The sequence below is a fragment of the Phasianus colchicus genome, chromosome 1 (genome assembly GCF_987193195.1).
Source record: "Phasianus colchicus chromosome 1, bPhaCol1.hap1.1, whole genome shotgun sequence".
NCBI classification, from domain to species: Eukaryota; Metazoa; Chordata; class Aves; order Galliformes; family Phasianidae; genus Phasianus; species Phasianus colchicus.
In genome coordinates this window covers 50,348,413-50,368,746 of record NC_143436.1, presented here as the reverse complement: position 1 = coordinate 50,368,746, position 20,334 = coordinate 50,348,413, and the positions used below count along the sequence as shown (strand labels likewise).

The following is a 20,334-nucleotide window of genomic DNA, read 5'->3' as shown; positions in this document are numbered from 1 at the left end:
TCTGCTGTGAGTGGCTGACTGGGCTTCTCCATCTGGCATAAGATGATGGAGAAGGCTGCAGAGAACTCCACTCATATGGGATTACAGTGAAAATAAATAATGAACTGATCTGATAACAGTGCAGCCAGAACAAATTATGCGATCTATGGCCATGCCCGCAGCTCTCCATGATGACACAGAGCCAACGTTTCAACTCCATTCACTAAAGCAACTCAAGCTTTCTCCATGTCAGGGACATAAGGGCGGTGGATGCTCTGCATTGCTGTGATGTTAGTCCATAGCATGATTTCTGCTTCTCTGGGGCAGTGTTGATGCATCCTACTAATGATGTCACCAAGCTCTTCATAGAATCACAGAATGGTTGGGCTGGAAGAGACCTTAAAGCCCACTCAGTTCCACCCCTGTGCCATAGACAGGGCAGCCACACAGCAGTTCAGGCTGCCCAGGGTCCCATCCAACCTGGCCTTGAACCTCCAGGGATGGGGCACCACAGCTCCCTGGGCAGCCTGTGCCAGTGCTTCACCACCCTCTGAATAAAGAAGTTCCTCTTAATATTTAATCTAAATCTCCTCTCTTTTAGTTTAAAACCTATCACTGCCCATGTAAAACTTTCTCCTGATTGAGTGCTTGATTTTCATTGGGTTGTGAGTCAAGGACACATGGTGTTGGCAGGAGATTTTGTGGACATCGCAACACAAGATGAGATGTGCCTTCTCAGCTCTATACACGGTAACTTGTAAATGTCCACTGAAATTTAAGAATTTAAGATCTTAAGTGACAATTTCCTCCCAACAAACCTAATTTGCCAAAGCAATAAATGTCAGCAATGGGACTAGAGGAAATAACCTCAAGTTACACCAGTGGAGGTTCAGGTTGGATACTAGGAAAAGTTTCTTCTCCAAAAGAGTGGTCAGGCACCGGCACAGCCTGATAATGGAGGTGATGGAGTCACCATCCCTGGAGGTGTTTAAGAAACATTTATGCTGTACTAAGAGACATGGTTTAGTGAGGAAGTACTGGCAGTAACAGGATAGTTGGACTAGATGACCTTGGAGGTCTTTTCCAACCTTGGTGATTCTATGACTCAAACCACTGTAAGGCTGAGCAAGACAGGAGCAAAAAGAAACAAAGGCACTTCAGTCCTCATTATCACACTCAGCAAGAGAAGACCCCAGCACATGTAAGCTTCTCCTTGCCAAGGCAGATCCCTATAAAGAAGATCAGACTTTTTTCCTCCTGTCTCCTGTCCATCCCTCCACACTAAAAAAAAAGAATCCTTCACTGATAGAAGAGGCTTGAATGCTAAAGATCTTACCTAACCAACTGTTACCAGAGTACTCTCAGGGTACATGAACTTGCCTCACATCACCGCTTTGAGACGGGGTTGTTGGATTTCCAGTAAAACTCTGTGTCGCTTCTGAAGAGAAATTCTGCACTTGTGTCTGATGCAAACTTGATAAGGAGGATGCCTTTCGCCATTAATCAGTGGGGACTTAGCATGGACACACAATAAGTGTTACATCATAGAAAAACAGGCTCTCTCTGCCTCTCTGACAGCTGGAAAGTTAACAGGCAGATGCAGGCACAGTGTGTACGTCTCTGTGGGGCAGGTTGGGCAGCTCGTAGCTCCACAGATCCATTTGCTGTTGTGCTCACAGCCAACGTGTGCACCCCTGACTGTGCATGCACTTTTTTTTTTTTCTTCAAAATGTTTGTATTTATTATAACACCTTGGGAAAGAAAAGGGTGCTGCCTTTTCAAAGTTAGATAACTGGCCCAGTTCTTCGCAGTCGGATTGGCTGCGAGAGGCCCTGTAAAACCGTGCTGGCCAGCAGCCCGGCCCAGCCCTGCTAGGCTGCAAGTGATTTCCACAATTGGCCACTTCAGAGTGGGAGTGGGGGAGGTGAAGACAGCTGGGCAAACTGCATCTCCACCAAGCTGCTTCCCTTCCTCCTCGGGTTTTCTCAGCCGGAGTTATTTGGCAAAGCCTGCTCCGGGTGCCTCCAAACCCCTCTCGTGAGGTCCAAGCGAGCGGGTTGCGGCACTGGCGGCCAGGCTGCTGGCACTACATTGGCCTCTCTAGAGCAGTCCCTGCACAGGACATGTCAGTCTGCAACAGCCCTGGGGGCCCCGCTGCCCTGGACTTTCCTGAAGTCCTGAAGTCCCTGCTGGAGTACTCCTTACCCTGGACCAACAAAATGACAGGTAGGACAGAGCTTAGGGGGTCTGGTTTTGTTTCTCCTTAAATTGCAATGCGAGAAGGGGGCAAAAGTTTGTCCACTGCAAACTTTTCAAGGGTGTGCTTCCTCTGAACCCAAGTGAGCTGGGGAGTGCTAGGACTGAGTGTGGCGTGCAGCTAGGAATAAAACAGCAGTGATGGATTGATTACAAAATCCATCAGGAGTGCTGAGCTCCTGATCCTTTTAATCTCTTCGCAGCTACTTCTTGAAAGCCCTCAAAGCTTTCTGCACAGAGAAGAACTGGGTACAAACCTTTGTGCTCACATAGGAGCAACTTCCAGGATTTCTATCTGTGCTATCTAATGGTTAATGAGTTCTCAGTCTCTGGACACTACTGCTCCCCAGATGGGCACTGCCTGGGGTGGGGTGCCCAGCTGGCTGATTCTGTGCAAACTTTGTGCATGATGCTACCGTTGTTTATCGGTGAGAAGCTGGGGTACAGAACAAAGCAAATGTTGTGTTTTCTTTGCAAGAGCACTTGGGTACTCCTAGGCTTTCCCACTCTCTGTGCACCCTCTGAAAAAACAAATGGAAATGATCCAAGAAGTTGTTTAGTCTGTGCTTCTGCTGGGCTGACCGATTCTCTCCTGTTGGGCACGCTCCAAGCGCCCATCACATAACTCACAGACTTGATGGTTTTGGATGGGATGCCACATGCTCTTGGCAAGCTGTTTTTTGGTTGTTGTGTTGTAATGTTTGCTGCCGAGTGCTAGCGAGGTGTGTGGGAACACCTCGGCACCACATGCTCATGTCCAGGCATGAGCAAGTTGAACTCACCAAAAAAAAAGCCTCCCGCTGAGTTGGCTGTTGGGCAGGGAGTTGCCAGAGGACAATGCAGACAGCTCGGCAGTCTTGAGAGGGAGCGTGACCCAAGCTGGGAGCAGAAAAGCCAGGCCCACAGTGTGGAGGGGAGCTTTCCTTTTTCCTGATTGTCAACAGGAAAGAAAAATGCTGTGGCAGTAAAGCAGCTGCCAACACCCGCTGGAATACAGCAAACTTTGTGGGAAAAGGCAAGGGGAAATGCCCATACCTTCCAGAGGCTTATTTTATCACATTACTCTGCTGCTCCCATTTGTGAGTTTGCTTGGCTCACTCCTTTGCTGAGACTTTGACTATTACCTGGTGTGCTTACATACCACACGGTGTGAAGCTGCATGCTGGAAGCAGGTCATGTTTTCAGGGTTGACTGATGCCCATGTGGAAAGCAGACCTGGCTGGAAGGCAGCAGTAATGAACAGAGGTGGCTCACATGGCACAGAGCCTTGCTGGGGCACAGCTGAAGTATGGCTGGCCCTTTGGGACCTCTGGTCTCCACAGCCAGGTGGATTGAACTAATCCATGGGAGGAGTGCTGGCAAGATTGATCTGTCTGGCAAGTAGGAGTAGGGGCTGTTGGGGATCAATGATTTGCAGAGGGAATAATTTCATTTTAACTGAATGTGGCTTATTTGGCAGCTGAGGTTGCTGTCTTGTGGCAGCTTTCCTCTTCAGACCTGGGACCACCCTGCCTCTTAGCATCACCTCATGTAACCCTCAGAATTGTGATTATTATGCTGCTTCCCTCCTGAGGCCACTGTTCCCATCACGTTTTGCTTCCCACAAAGCTCTGTTCTCCCTCCTGGGTCTCCATACCTACATACCCCTCTTCTGTTTTTGCTGGGTTTTGGCCCTGCATTTGAAATGAGGCTTCAGACCTCCCAGCAGAGCTTGCTGGACATGTCCCACCCTGTGCTTAGCACTGGGCTGCTTTCTGCTTCCCTCCCTGATGCATCAAAGCTGGGCTGTTCTGCATCATCTGTCCCTGACAGGGACAGCCAATGCCACTGCATTCCTCTCCTCACATATCACTGTCCCCCTCTCTTCCTCCTCGGCTGCAGAGCAAAATACCAAGTGTAAAGATCCAGGCAGATTCCAACTCAACCAGGAAGGTACAGCTGATGGAGCAATGTCCACTTTGTGCTGGCAGCGACTTGAATCCCTACTCCACTGAAGCAGTGAGGAAAAGCTCTCAGAGCAACCTCCCTCCTTGTTGGTGGGGCAGAGCCGACGCCTGGGCAGGGTGCTGTGAGAGGGAACCCACAGGAATGCTCCCCAGGACCTCCTGCCCTTAGGCAGAACAGCTAACATTGTGCAGGCTGAACCCTCCCCAAACAGAGTCACGAGGCAGTGGCAGCATAGGGCAAACTTTAGCTTCAGCAACTACTTAGCTGGGGTGGAAATGGGCTAGAGAAAGAGCATGATAAATCTAAAGGGAAAATCCCTGGAGGAAAGGCTGCTGAGTGGATGTAGCAACCTCCATTCACACAGACGTCACCCAGCAAAGTAGCTGCCATTTAGATCTGTAGGGGGGGATGCACACAGAGCACATTCCTTGAAGGAGCTATGTACTGTACTGATACATAGCATCATCCCTGGGGGCCTCCAGCCGCAACAACAATGGAACAAAGCAACCCAGAGAGCTGTAGCTGAATGGGGAGCCTGCAGACTGCCCTACTTTGGCCAAGTCCCTCACCCTATTCATAACAAGCTGCTGCTTCCCAGCCTTGCTAGGTTGTGTTCTTGTTACCACCTACCAGTTAGCTGTTTTCTGGGCAAGGGCTTTACTGTAAACCTTTACTTGCCCCTTGCTGAGCTGCATGTGCTGCCTCTGTCCTGTGTGGTCTGACATCTGTCTTTCATTGTCCCGTGTGAAGTGCCATCTCTCTTCCACTCATATGATTATTTCTTCTGCCAGCTGAGCTTGGCAAGGCAGAAGGAGCCTGTGAAAGGCACGTGGCAGCCCTGGAGCACACCAGGCAATGGAGCATGACCTGTTCTGCATGCTTTTGCAGCTGGGTTTATCAGCTGCAATGATATGTTAACCCACACTGCTCCAGCATCCTACATTCACCAGGTGGCCTTCCACGTGAGCTGGCATTGTGCTGCAGTATCAAGGAGATTCTGTTTCCAGCCTGTGCAAAAGAAGCAGCTGGCATTTAGGGTAGCGTGCGCTCCACATCCCTCTGAGTTGGACAAGGGCTTGCTGCAATGAGGTATCAGTGGGGAGCACCTACCACGTGTTGCTTCCAATCCTTTCCCTTTTCTCTGGGGCACATGGAGAGGAATTCAGACCTGATTTTGTGTCTCAGTGACCACTGAGGTTTATCAGGAAGGGTCAAGTCAAGCCGTGCTTTGAAACCACAATGTCTGAAGTTCTTTCTGAAGCCTTTACCCCGGAGGTCTGCAGAGGTGCAGCTGAACCAAGGCAGCGTTATTGTCTGCTGGGAGGGACAGGGCCCTTTTTGGGGCGGGGGGGGGGAACCTCTCAGTCCTTTCAGCCGCGGTGCCGCAGGGTGCAGCTGGGGCTCTAGCGGAGGGGCTGCGTGCCCGTTCTTCCGGCCGCTCGCAGCACCGGGCGGGTTCGCTGCAGCCAGCCTTCAGCGGCAGGAGGCAGCAGCTGCTGCCAGGAGAGGCCCGCGCCTGTGGTGCTGTCACTTCTCCGAGCTCGCTCGTTCGGCAGAAGCTCCTCACGCTCTGCCTGTGCTCTCGGGGATAAATTGGCATACGTACATCTCCCCGCGCCTTCAGAAGCTTAAATCCCAGCGCGAATCCCTGCCGCTGGAATAGAAGGCAGGCCCTGCCCGGACCGCTGAGGGCAGCTGATGTCCCTCCTGGCTGCTCACGCTATGTGGGGCACACAGCGGCCGCACTGCAATGTAGGGCAGAGGGAGATTAAATCCGGGCCGCGTAGGCACGGCGATCCCGAGCTTCAGACGAGGGATATTTAGGGATCTGCCTGCCAGCGGCGGGGCCTCGTCCCACAGCAACCACCGCTGTGATGCAGCTCCCCAGCGCCAGGCCCGGGCCCACAGAGATCAGGGCTAGCGACAGCGCTTCGCGGCTTCACCGTCTCCACAGCCACTAACGGCTGCCGGAGGCGAGATGCGTGTGTGTGCGGCGGGAGGGCGTCTCTCGCTTCTGCGCATGCGCGCCCACCCCGCGACAGGCCCTGCTCCTCCGCCGCCCACGCGCGCACTCCGTCCACCCCTCCCGCCGCCTTTAGGAGCAGCTGGCGGTGACGCAGCGCTCTACGGGAGGGGCGAGGGGCGGGGCCTCGCATGCTAATGAGCCGCCGCAGCCTGCCTCTGCACGTGCCCCGGAGGGCGGGGGACGCGTGCCCGCGCCGGCCGCGGCGGGGCGGGGAGGGCGGAGCCTGGCGGCGAGGGCCCGCCCTTAGAGCGGCGCGGACCAATCGGCGCCGCGGAGAGGGCGGGTCGAGTCGCGAGGGCTCGGGTGGGCGGCGCCGCGGCGCTCGTGAATATTGAAGCGAGAGGCGGGCGCGCATGCGCCCTTCCGCTCCAGCTGCTCGGTGTCGCTGGGTCCCGGGGTGCCGCCGCAGCAGCCTGGCGCCGCGCGCCGCGGCCGTCGGCGATCGTTGACAGCCCGTCAGGCGCCCGCCGGCTCGCGGGGAGTATGCCCGGCCGCGCCGCGCACCAGGAGGCGGCGGCGGCGGGAGGAGCGGCAGCGGAGCCCGCGGCAGCCGGGGGGAGCGCGGGGGCCGTCGCGCAGCAGCCGGAGCAGCAGGGCCTGGCGGGAGCCTTCCCGCTGGTGCTGAAGAAGCTGATGGAGAACCCCCCGCGGGACGCGCGGCTGGGTGAGCGCGCGGGGGCGGCGGGAGCGCGCGGCACCTCAGCCCCCCCCTCTCTCCCCCCCCCGCTTCCCCTCTCTCCGTTCCCATTCCCCTCCTTCCACCGCTCCCTCCTCCCTCTGCCGCCGTCCTCCTCCCGCCTTAGGGGCGGGCCCGGTGCGGGTTGGGGGGGGTGGCGATCCGGGGGGCGCCCCCTGCGCCCGTTCTCTCCGCCCCGAGCCCCGCAGCGTGGCGGGGGGGACGGGGGGGAGGTTGGGGCCGGCCGCTCCGGGCGCGTCGAGGCGGCGAGAAACGCTTCAGGTGGGAGGGCTGTAGGGCGCGCTGCGGGAGGAGGCCGCCTCCGTTGCCGCAAAGTTGGGCTGGAAGGAGCCTTCAGGTGCCTCTGTCTGCTCCCAGCACGCTGCTGTGGCAGAGCTAATCCCCGAGGGTGTGCCCGGTACCTGCACCGTCCTGCCCGGCCGGGGCTCCTCTGCTCCTGCGGGCAGCGTTGTGCAAACGGGACTGGCTGCAACCTTCCCAGTGCGGAGCCGTTGGCGTTTTCTATCTTTGCACGGTACCGTGTAAGCCTATTCATTCATCTCGTGATCCTGGTGAATACCTTTTTCTCCTTTCTGCTTAAAAAAAATAAAAAATAAAATACTAATAGAAAGGTCAGCCTCGGGTAGAGTCTGGCCGTGTTGCTATGGCACAGGATGCTGCAGTGCATTTTGAATCTCCGACATGTTACGGCAGTGCTGAGGTTATTATCCTCACCCAATACCCTTTAGAGGTGACAGAGCTATCACAAACAACCTCAGGTGGTGTGTGGTGACCAAACAGGATATGGCTGCTTTGTTTCCTACGTCCAGGAGCTGTGAAATTTTAAAACAAATAAGGATTTCATGCCTTGCACTGCTCTAAAATGAGAAGCATTGAATTCTTTTCCCCTTACCAGATGACCCCGTTCCAGCTTGGGAAGGCACACAGCGTGACCCTGTTAAGCTTATTGGTGGGCCTGCTGAATTCTGATTACCCCTCTCCATTCATGCTGGGATGAAGTTCACACTGTTCCCATTCTTAAATTTCTCCCTGGGCTTCCTTTAGTTCACCTGGCACTATGTCATTTCATTTCACGCTTCCTGAAACGTGTTGCTTTGTTTATTTCGATCTCTCGATGCTTCAATTCTCTGCATGTTTGCAAGACAGCAGAAAAAAAGGCACCACTATTAGCAGGTAACTGTTCTTAATTTTACAAAAGACCTGCCAGTACAATTGCAACTACTGACTTCAGAGGATCCTTCTTTTATTTTCTGTTCCTTTACAATGCATGGATGGAGCCAAAGTGTCAGCAGGCTTTCTAAGAAAGGCTCCCGTGTGCTTTGCCTGTTGACAATATACAATTTGCTGTATTATTCTGAGATAAATGGTATCAACTAGCTGCAGTTGTGTCCATTTATAGTCTGCACAAGCTTCCTATGGGTTTTCCAACTGCCCTGGGTAATTTGACTACCCAGTAAGCGAGCAGGCTTTCTAATCCTTCTGAGCAACAGCAGAGGACATCCAGTTCCAACTGAATGCCATCATCTTGAATGCTCTGCCATGTACTGAGTATATGCAACAGCACTTGTTGTAAGTTGTTCTTGAGCAGAGCATAAGGGTTAAATAAAAAAAAAATAGTAATTTAAAATAATACAGTCTGTGGAGTAAGGGAAGAGGATTAATATTTTGGAGCAGGAGTGTAGGTCCTGCCTATTAATAATGAACTGCTGCATACTCTCCAGTCCAAAGGAGGCCTTAATCACCAGTTGCATGCTGCTGTGGCAGGAATGCCTCAACAAACATCACAGTAATGGGCATCAGGAGTACATTACTCTATAACCTATCTTGTTGCACTGTCACAAATGGGGCTGAAGATCTGTGGAAGAATCAGCCTTGGACTATACAGCATTTTCGGTATAATATGGCAAAATATTTTTGATGAAGGGGGGTTTCCTCAAAAGCGTGGGTACTGGCAGTGGCCTAAATATCTGTCTTGTCTTGTGGAAAAACAAGCATGAGCAATAAAGCTCTTTCCAGCTTGCTAAAATAAGTGTTTCCAGCTGTTAGTGACCTGGAGTTCTTGCTTTTCATTGCCAGAATTATTTAAGGTAAACTAGTGACCTCTCTTAACAGCAAATGTACGAGCTAGTTAATAGGTCATAGTAGCAGAATGAGGGGACTAAATTGGACGTGAGCTTTCAGCTGCAGAACTACAGTCCAGATTTACCAGGGTGACCTTGAATCACTGCAAATGGAGCCTCTTAGGATACTGCAGCTCTGCTGTCAGGTAATACCTGTTTACACTATAAATATATTTGGAGAATTAATGTTTCAGGTCCCTGTGCTGGGGCAGGCAGAAACTTTCACCTCAAGATGCAAGAAGTTAATTAGTGTTTCATTAGATATTGTGTACCCAGCAGGATGTTGTGCAGCAGGAAATAAAGATTAAATGAATTGAAAGAAAGCCAGTGGGAAAATGTCAGTGCAAAAATGATCACACAACAGTTCTATCTTTTTATGCGTCATGTTTGAAATACATGGGCACTGGGTTTGCCTGCTAACGGCTGCTATTTTAATTTTGTTTCAGATATTGCTGCTAGAAGTGAGGGTGGAGAAAGAGACAGCATAGCTAAACAAAGACGACACTGGGGACTCAGTGCTTGTCCAGTTCTCAATGGGTAGCAAAAGGAAAAGAATCAGGTGGTCCTCTCATGTGAAGAAAGGATTTAATTTGATGTGAGCCAGGGACAATAGCAAGAGGAAGTTGGAAGGACTGCGGTCTTTTTGGGGTGCTAAAGTACAGCAGGATGATGGTGCACATCTGTGGGGCTCTGAAAGTTCTTATAAGGGCCACGCGTGCCTGCAGAGTGGCATCTATCTTCTGGGGGGGTGGAAAGGGAGGGGTTGGAGACATGACAACTAAGCTTTGTATTTTGAGGTGTTGCGTTAGATGTTGCAATGCCCATGCACTACTGGCTGTGTTAAGACTTGCATAGTTTATAATGGAATACTGATGTTTTTAAGACCAAGGGGTGACGGTGTATTGATTCAACATTCACAAGTTGTTTATCATGTTGATAAAAAATAAAGTGATTTATAAAGAGATCATTATTGTCACTTGTTTTGTATCGTTACAATACTGTACACAACTCCTTGTACAGATCTGGGTGGTTGTGTTGAGCAATATGCAAACCTTATGGGAATGCACTATCCTAGATTCAAAAGCTTGATGTAAAATGGCTGTTCTGATTTGGTGGAGTGTGCCTCACTAGTGACGTCATCTTTGTATGTGAAACAGAGCAGACAGCATTTCTTTACTTGCTTCGAGTACAAGCTGTTTAGAACATTCAGTCAGTTTGGATCGTGGCTGTTAACCCGAATATTTGCTTTGCCTGGGAAAAGGTAGGGAAGTTAGCAAAGGAGTTTATAGCAGGGATAGGTGTTGGGAGGTGGAAGTTCAGAGGCAGCAGTGTGAAGTTGTGAGGGGAGCACCCCATAGCTGCAAGGAGATAATGTTAACAAAGCTTACCCTTTGGTACTTACTGTTAGTCTGTAGCTGATAAGTATTTTCTTATATGTTTAGATTAGTAACTATCTCTTGTGTAAAATGTTCGGGGGATGGTAGATGAAAATGATAATTTATTTTGTATGGCAGTGCTGTTCTTTGAGCCATAAAAAGCTTTTTCAATCTCAGTTCCGTCTCAGCTAAGGCAGCAGTGGAAGGAATGCCAGTTTTATCAAATAGGCTTTATATAAATAGGCTTTTCTGATTTAGAGCACGGTTTCAACCACACTCCCACCTCGATGAAGTAGAATACTCCTTTAGTATATTTTAGCTGGTCTGGAATATCCTATTGCCAAGGGCTTGTGTGTTTTGTCAGGCTGATGTGTACAGATGCTGGAGATGCACAGTGCTCCAGTATATGTTCCTGCAGCCCTTGTTCCCTCAGAGTGGCTATTTATCTATTTCCTTGATAAGATGCAATTCCCAGTTGGTACAGCTGCACCTGGTGACTGTTCCTTTTGATGGCAGCACTGGCTCCAGTAGTCGCTGCCCTAACATTGCTTCTGCAGTGCTTCCTTGCAGTGCAGGTAGAATTGCATGGCTATGTGGAGAACTGGATCAGGAACAGGACTTGGACTTTTTATTTTGCCAATTTATTTTTATCTCTTAAATTATGTAATTATTGAGTTTTAACTTGAGTTTTCTGCTTGGATTCTGTCCCAGACAGTTGTGAAGATTCAGTAGCTATGGGGAATGTAAGACCAGCCATTTTTCAGTATTACATGCTTTGAAGCATAGTAAATGGAGAGCTCATCAGTCTTTTCTGGCTTGGGGGTGGAGATGTGGGAGTATGCCTTATCAGACATCTCCCCAAAGAGTAAAAATTGTGTGTAGGTACACTGAGCTATCTATAGTGAACAGCATTTGGAGCTATTACTTTATGTGGACATGCTGAGTCATTTTAGAAAGGAATGCATCTACAATACCAAACAGTAGTGGTCCAGGTCTCTGATGTGCTGTGGACCCTTCTAGCTGATTTTCAAATGCAATCTGAAAACCCTTATTTACCTCTGAATGTCAATCTAAATTATTCTTCTGCACCTTTTTTCCCTTGTGCATAGAATAAACTACTCTGCTTCCTCAAAGTTCTCTTAATGGCTTCCACTGTAATTCTATGTCAGGACATTCACTTCCCCATCTTCCAGGACAAGTCAGGAAAAGACAAATGAATCCACAACAGCAAAACCAGTCTATTTTGCAGTGGCTAGTGAATAATAAGCCAGATGCAGTATTATAGTGTACTTTGGTGAGTTATCAGAGCAGAGTTGCTGATCTCCAAGGCTACTCGACTGTGGTCCAGCCGTTGCAGGGAGGCAAAGCACTCCATGCTGAGCTGCATACAAACGTTGCCTTTCAACACCTGCATTTCCAGATCGTGTCTTGAGGCAGAAATATGGTTTACTGAATTTTCTTCCATGGGATTTTTTTTTTTTTTAAAGCTGCAACTTGTGCAGTGACCTACTTGTATCTTTCAGATAAAGAGAAGAAGATAAAGCTTGAGGAAGATGAGGCGGCCGCTGCCAGCACTATGGCAGTCTCAGCTTCCCTCATGCCACCTATCTGGGACAAAACTATTCCTTACGATGGGGAGTCTTTCCATCTGGAGTACATGGATCTGGATGAATTTCTCCTAGAGAATGGAATTCCTTCCAGCCCTACTCACCTGGATTTGAACCAGAATCCACTCATGCCTGTGGCTAAGCTGGAAGAAAAGGAGCCAGCCAGTGCATCCACTGGTTCTCCTGTGTCTTCGTCATCTACTGCCGTCTACCAGCAATCTGAAGCAGCCTCCAGCACAGGTAGATGGAATTGTTTTGATTGTTCTGCTATCAACAGGTGCCTCTTCAGATCCAGGAGAAGATGTGCTAACCCATCGCTGTTAGCTGTGGCAGGCTAAGTAACATGTGTTGATTCATGAAGATGCTGCCTCTCGTCTTCCTCAGTCTCCTTACTGGAAAAATGAGTCAGTGTTTACAAGTATGCAGCCTTTCTCTTTTGAAATCAGTGGAGCTGGAATGCCAGCATAAAGAATTTGCTTTCTTAATTTTGCTTATTTGGTGAGAAGCTGGGTGTGTTGTGAATTTAGCTGCTCAGATTGTCTTCTAACAGATTCGATAGGTTGTGCCAAGTCACTTGTACTGCCTTGGTTTGTCCCTCAAATAACAATGCTTAATTGGAAAAAAAATAAATAACAAAGCAGCCTTTCCTTGCTGGCCTGTGAAACTGGCAAACTGACCTTTGGAAAAGGTCTATTAATGGTACTGTTTAATATTCTGTGCTGCTTTGAAGAGAGAATGAAGAAACAAAGAAACAAAACTATGTACTTAAATGGTACTGAGAGAATTCTGCTTTTCATAAGTAGTGTTTGAGCTAGATTTGGAGTTTAAACTTCTTAGCCACTACAGTTGCACAGTGCTATTTCAGGAGCAGAGTTTGCAGCATTTTGCTGAGGACCTCCTCCTGGGAACCTATGAGAAAAGCAAAACATGAAATTCTTTCTATAAGTGTGTTGGTTGTTTTTTGTTTTTTTTTCCAGGTGGCATATGAAAAGGTTTATTCATTGATCTCTGCTTCAGATTGCACTGACATTATAAACTTCATGAACTTGAATTGTTAAGCGATAGATAAATATGTCAAAGTTCATGTGAACACTGTCAGGCAGCTTGTTGGGGCACTTCTGTTCCCATGTGGCAAGGTAGTAGCATGTATTTAAATTTGTACCAAATCTACACTTCTTTAGTCCTTTGGTAATGCAATTGTCTTACCTTTGAAGGATTTAGGACTGCAGTATTTGGGCAAGCTTTTTTCTGTGAAGTTTTCAAAGTGACAAATCTCAGGCTGATACAATTTCCGTACTTAGAAACACTTGTTGTAGCAATGCTAAATGTGCTCAAGTGCAAAAAGCACTTTGAGGAAGTCTTAGCTTTTGTCCCACACCTGTCTACTCACGTCTGTTAATTTGGCAGATGTTCCTGGAGCTTGTATTACAATGGACATGCAGTACCAAGCATTGCATTAGAGAAATATCAGGTAGTGCTATTAAATGCTAGCTGCAACAACAGAGATATCCAGCGTGGCTTCTGAGTTAATTCTCTTCATCCTGCTGAATGTGTTGCAACTTCTGTTTTTGCCAGAATCCCCACCGCAAAATGAGAGAAATACACCCAGCCCCATTGATCCTGACTGTGTAGAAGTTGAGGTGAATTTTAATCCTGACCCTGCTGATTTAGTGCTGTCCAGTGTGCCTGGTGGTGAGCTTTTCAATCCTCGCAAGCACAAGTTTACTGAAGAGGACCTGAAACCACAACCAATGATTAAAAAAGCAAAGAAGGTTTTTGTCCCAGATGAGCAAAAGGTAACAGATTTATTACTGCAGACTTCTCTAGGCTGTGATCAAAATTTTTCACTCTTTGACCAAACGCATTCACATATAAAGGTAACATGCTATACACACATGATTGGGGAAAAGCACTGCCAGGAATAGAATTGACAAGTAAACTGCTGTTCTTGCTGGTTTAGTACCATGAGATAATTACCAAGCAGGAGCAACTGAAAATGATACACACAGAAATTAGAAGAACTATCAGGTCACGTCCACATTGTGCTGTGCTTTGAAGGCCAGTGTATGTATTTGCCCAGCATTATGCCTGCTATAGCTTTGAGCAGACAAGAAAATAGGCTGTTTTCCTTGGAAGTTCATTCTTGAATTGGAATTAAGTCAAGGGCAGATTTCAATTGGACAGCTTAGTAGCCAAGTCTTTTATTCTCCCCAGTTCTAGCAGCGTGTCTTGTTTATGCTAAAACAAGACTTGTGTGTGATTATGAAATCTTACAGCTCTCTCTTGCTTATATTTTAGCATCTGAGCCTTACGAACCAATGAAGGAAGCTTTCAAGTACGGCATGTGATGCCCTTATAGGACAGAGGTGTTTATTTGATACAAAATGTCAGGTTGGCATCTTTTTTTTTTTTTTTTTCTTATTTCTTTTTGCTCCAGGATGAAAAGTACTGGACAAGGCGAAAGAAGAACAACGTGGCAGCAAAGCGTTCTCGTGATGCTCGACGATTAAAGGAGAATCAGATCACAATTCGGGCAGCCTTCCTTGAGAAAGAGAACACGGCCCTGAGGACGGAGGTTGCAGAGCTGCGCAAGGAAGTGGGGCGATGCAAGAACATTGTTTCTAAATACGAGACCAGATACGGACCCTTGTAAGCACACCCCTTTTCCTTGTTAGGGCTCCTTGTTTTAGCCTCTTAGACTTCTCTGCCTTCTGTAGAGACTTTCAGAAATAAAGTTTGTGGAGGCTTTGCCATTTTGCATCTTAAAAAATCTGTTGGCACAACATTCAGACACATTTCCTGATTATCACGTTGCCCGAAACCTTTGTGTCCGTATTTACAACTTTAGCACTAATAGAGCACTTTCTGATGTCATACGAAAGAACAGATTATCCTGTCCAAAGGAATATATATGGATTCCTTGTGACTGGACAGAGCTTTTGCTTTCTGTTCTAATCTCTCTTTTTTTCAATGGAGGGAAAAAAGCAAAGACCAGAGTCCCTTAGGCTCTTTTCTTTTTTCTTTTTCTTTTTTCTTTTTTTTGTTTTCAAGAAAATCCTACTCTTTTGTACCTGTGTGCCACCTCCCTGCCCCAGTCAAATTGTGAAACATAATTTTAAGATGTTGCTGTGCAGCATCGTGAAATTTTCCTCTCCCGTTTAGAGGCACTAGAAAGCACTCTCTTCCTGTTGAAGAGGAACAGAGAATCTTTAGGACAGGGAAGTGTTCAATTCTCTTGTGGAAACTGAGATCTCTACCTTAAGCGTTAGGAAAACTACAATCAGTACAGTGTTGGTAAAATACTGCTCAAGCCTCTTGATAGGCTCTAGTTCTGGATAACTTCCAGGAGCCTAGAGAACAGCAGGGGCTCTCACTTTACAGATGACTACAGAATAGTTTGTTGTGGATGTTAGGCTGTAATTCTCCCACCACCCCTCATTTTTTGTTCCCCGAGGGGAGACTTCCTTGAATTGCTGATGAAGCAGCATATTCATCATAACTGAGGAGTAAGGGAGAAAAAGAAGTCTGCCTTCTTATGCTGAATTTGAGACCCATCTGTTAAAGAATTGCTTTTAAAATTTTTACAGGAAATCTTCCATAGCATGAGAAACAGAGAAACCAGCCACTCTTACTTTGTTACACCTTACCTGATGTACAGAGTTTTTGTTGTTTTGTTTGTTTGTTTTGGTCCTTTGCCTCCCGAATGTGCTATGGAACAAGCTACCAACAGTACACCTCCATATCTCTTGTGTAGCAGTGTATCTGGACTCTCTGTGCCTGCTGGTTCTCTCTCTAGCATGCTTCTTGATAGAAAATTAATATACAAGACTTGCCCTCTTGAAAATAATCCATTCTCAGCACCGAGTGCTGCTTCGACAGTATGTGCTGCTAAAAGAGAACTATGCTGTGTGTGATGTTGGGACCTTCTCCATGACCTCCAGCTGCAAGAACCAGAAGCTTTAACAGAAGTATTTGTGCAGAAGTTCCCTTCTAGACAAGAGAAGCTATCTTAAGATAGTGGTTATGTCAGAACTTCTAAGCTATGCTTTCTGAGCTAACGCTTCTATTAGGGAGTAAATGAGGTAGAAGATGTTGAGAAGATAGTTTCCAGTTCCCCTCTTGAAGTCTGAAAAGAATGTTGAGGGAAATGAAACAGAGTTTTTTTTCCTGTACTAAAGACTTTGTGCCCAGCTTGTCTTTTAAACATAATGGAAAAATTGGTACGAATTTAAACCAATTGTGCGTTGACTTCTTAAGAAAGTGGAGAAGCAGGCTAATTCAGTACAGTTAAAGTAAATGTATGCTTTGATCTCTCTCCCCTTTTTATGTTCTAATTTGACCAGAATGTCTCTTCATACTGTGTTGGTCTGATTTCTTTCAAACATGCTAAAAATGGTCACCCTTTCAGCAGGGGATTTGCTTTCACAGGGTGGTGTGTGGTGGTGGTGATGGTGGGAAGTATATTATAAATAAATTGTCACACTTAACACTTTGCTTTGTTTAAAGTGACTTATCTGATTCCGAGTGATGCAACTTTAAAGACTTTTAAAAACAAAGAAACTAAAAAGCACACATGAATCGCCAGTCTTCAGAGTGAGCAGTGAAATCTTTGAGGTGTCCCAACACAACTGACGATGACCCTGCCTGCCTGCTTGCCTGCAAGTACCCCATCTGAACTACCCAGGGCTGGGCATGATGAAAAGTGCAAAGTCTCCTTAATTCTGTATATGGCTTTCTTATCTGTCTTTCTCACTGTAACTATGAACTACAATAAGCTTACTTACTGGGGTTTTGTCAAGATGCTCAAAGTTCATGTTTCAAAGTCTGTTGACAGCCTGTGTGAGTAGTGACTGTTTTGGCACTCGAGTGGAAGAAAATAGAGAGATTTAAATGGAAGTGTCTGTATATATTAAGAACTGCTATACTTTAAAACTTCTTTCCCCTGCAGTAGAATAAGTTGTACCTAATGCTGCAGCTCGCTTCTGGTACAGCATAGCATCTTGTGGAGTATTGTGAGTGCAGAATCAAAGACAGCAGTTTGTGATGTGTAAGGCTTCCAGTGCAGAGTAATACAGCAGATGTATTGAAGCAGTCCAGAAAGTGCCCCAGTGTGCCATACGAAGGCTTGTAAGAAATCTCTATCAAACGACCCATGTAAGTGAAAACACTGCTGTAACCTGCCTTCTTATTATTTTTCAAGGCTCACTTTCTTTAATGGTATCTCGCTGAAACAAAGTCTGATCTTCTGTTATGAGTTAGCAGTCATGGACAAGGTGCTAGTCTGATCCCCATGTCTTTTGGCAGTGTAAGACTACCAAGTGAGTATTAGTGCCAGCAAAGCAATGGCTATGAGCTGCCGTGCTGCAATTTGTTCTCTCTTGACTACATGAGAACTGCGGTGGCAGGAGAGTATTTCATCTGTTTGACAAATCTGAAACGACTAAAGACTATGCAGAGGTACAGCAGACCATTCCTTGTGCTGGTGTGGGAGAGTAGCTGAAAGCTTAGGCAGATTGTGGAGATGATTATTGTGTGTAGAGGATGGGGAAGGTAGGTGGAAGTTCCTTTGTAATAGCTTCATCAGCCAAACAAGAATTTACCTTTATATTGAGGAAGGTTAAGAGCTATGTTTAAGTGGGAAGAACAAGTACTTACTTTCTGGGAAAGTAGCACAGAGCTGAAGCCTGTAAGACAGGAGTGAATGTTTGTTGTATTTGTGCCTGGAGATGGATGAACAGCATACACCTCAAGAGAAATAATCCAAAAAGCTTTCAGAAGCACAAGTGCCTGAGTTATGAGGCACAACTAGTTACCAGCAAAACCTGACACAACATTGAGCAAGTATTCTGAGTTAGTGTTTATCCAAGAGATACCACTCTTCAGAGCAGAAAGGCAAAGAGAAAAAGATGCAAGGCAGCAGATAATGTTGTACCTTCACTTAAAAAATAAAAATTAAAATGCAGAATTTGTAACTTTTTTTTTTTTTGAAAGCATAACCTCTGTAAAGGGCATATATATTAAATGCACTTATTGACCTGTTATTTGTAATGGACCATGATCTGGAGTAGAGAAAGTATTTTTAACTTTCGTTGGTTACAGAATTATACTGAGTGCATGATCAGAATTTGTGATTCTGAGGTGATCTCTGAGTATCCTCAGATGGATGAATAGCTTAGCTCTGCATTGCTGAAACATCAGCATATATCACTACCTGTAGCAAATATTGCAGATTCGAATGGATATTTTTGGTATGTCCTGTTTTTCTTTTTCCTTTATTTTGGTGATACTGACATCATGTAAATATAGCAAAGCAACTCTTTTTCCATTTATCATTTCTACATTTCCAGTTGGCTTTGGCTATTCTTGAAAGTCATGCTTCCTGCTTAAATCAAAGAATATTGTAACTGGGCAAGGAGTTGCTAATCCTTCATTGGGTCTTGCTGTCTTACTGCTTTAGGAGCACGTTTTAAATGCCTATACATTGTATGCAGGACCTGGTTTTGCAGTATGCCACGCTATTTTAACAGCAAAACAGTAAGAATAGTATGTGCAATTCTATCTTTTCCTGTCTATCAAATGTTTATACAGTGGAAACTAACAGTGAATTGTATATATATATATATATATATTTTTTTTTTTATTTCAGAGAAGACTGTTAGTAAATTCTTGTGCTTCCCTGTAGAACAGTGCATAACTACACAATCTGTTTCACGTATCTACAGGTTGCAAAACTGGAAAATCACACTTCAGGATAAATGTGACTGATCTTCTATAGTTGGAGATTTTTTTTTTTTTTTTTGTTAAGAATCAACATTTTCAAGGGTAGATGAGAAGGTAATAACTACGAAAGGAGTGTGGGCATTGCCAGACAGCAAAGTGATGTGCAGTGCTGATTTCCATTCTCAGCTTTTGCAGTCTTGGGAAGTTGAGCTTACTGCTTCAGAGCATGCTGCTCCTTTCAGAGAGATTCACTTACAGTCTCGTTTCTTTGTTGAGGATGCCTATCCTATTTGTAAATGATAGCTTGGATACGTTTTCCATAGTGATCATAAGGCCAATATTCTTCTAGCTCAGTCTACGTGTTAAAAGATGCTGAATTGACACTGTTAGTGTCTGAAGTTCTCTGACCTTGGAACGTGCTACGTAGAGGCCGTAAGTGTGCCTATTGCCAATGCACTCCATTGCATCCACAAAGGGACCATCTCCAAGGGGAGGGAATCAAGGGAATGCATCTTGGAGCATCGCTGCAGGGATTGCCATTAAAGGGAGCTGTTTTTGGCAGCTCTGCATTCATTAAGAAATAGATAGAAATCAAACAGCCGTTGCACAGCACTAGCTTTCAAAGTGCACAAACTGTTGATAATGGCAATTGACTGTTGTCTTATTCTACAGAAAAATTGACAATGAACAAGTGATGCACAGAACTTATTGCAGTACTGCTTTCGTGCATGACCTTGTAATCCATGCAGTTACATTTCCATGCAGCAACACATTTCGGTACTTAATAAGTCCCTAGAACTTTATTCTTTCATCTGATGCCAAGATTTGCTCCCAGTGAAGCCACTAACAAAGATCTCATTAACTTCCATAGGAAAAAGTCTTTGTTCTGGTGAGGTGAGCATCAAGCTTTAAGCAAGCACTGGAGCCCTGGCTGTATTTGTGTTACTCTGGAGCTCCCTATGCTGGGATCAGGTGGATGTATCCCTGATTGCAGGTGTCGTGCTCATAAACTGATCCTTCACTTATTTGTTCACACAGTTTTGATACTCAGACAGTCTGAAATCTTTTCCCTCCCTCCCCCATCATGGACAGGGTTAAAAAGCATACTATAAACTTGTGCTGGGAGAAGAAATGGTTTTTGTTGTCGCTTTTTCTTGTTTGGTTGTTTCTTTTCTTAAAAAGAATGTTATGTGGCTTTCTACCAGTTCTTTTGATAACGTTTTATGTAATTTCTGACAATTTTCCTTTTCCCTGCTATGCTTTTTGCAAGCCCAAGGTATTACAGCTGTCAAAATCACTTTCAGTGTTACCTGCAGGATTGCTACTGATTTTAACAAATGTATTTCACGTTGAAGGGTGTAGTGGAAGGCCAGCAGTAACAGCTCAATAAAACGTTCTTGTGTGGGGAATTTTTTTTCCCCAAAAATAATGGATTTGCACAGAAGAGAATATTGTTGCTTCAGCCTTGTAAACCTCTTCAGGATAACACGGCTCTGTTCCTTGTGATCGGATGCCTTCATTTTTAGTGAGAGTGAAGGTATCTTGTACCCTTTAAAACCCAGACAGGATTTCATTTGCCCTCACTGTTTTAGCTGATGAGCAGGAG

The 20,334-nt window shown here is 46.2% G+C and overlaps 1 protein-coding gene across 3 annotated transcripts; it reads left to right on the top strand.

Annotated features, from left to right (window-relative positions):
* The first annotated feature begins 1,877 nt into the window (after nt 1–1,877).
* Nucleotides 1,878–18,807, top strand: TEF (TEF transcription factor, PAR bZIP family member). Of its 3 annotated transcripts, none has more exons than XM_031600257.2 (5): nt 1,878–2,205; nt 11,925–12,248; nt 13,584–13,804; nt 14,446–14,657; nt 16,515–18,807. In XM_031600257.2, exons 1-5 carry the CDS (start codon nt 2,103–2,105, stop codon nt 16,534–16,536), a joined length of 882 nt encoding a protein of 293 aa, XP_031456117.2. In that variant the 5' UTR covers nt 1,878–2,102; the 3' UTR covers nt 16,537–18,807. The 3 variants fall into 3 exon arrangements, with proteins under 3 accessions (XP_031456117.2, XP_031456118.2, XP_031456115.2); XM_031600255.2 differs by lacking the exon at nt 1,878–2,205 and adding an exon at nt 6,576–6,872; XM_031600258.2 differs by lacking the exon at nt 16,515–18,807 and having other exon boundaries at nt 14,446–16,500.
* Nucleotides 18,808–20,334: the final 1,527 nt, after the last annotated feature.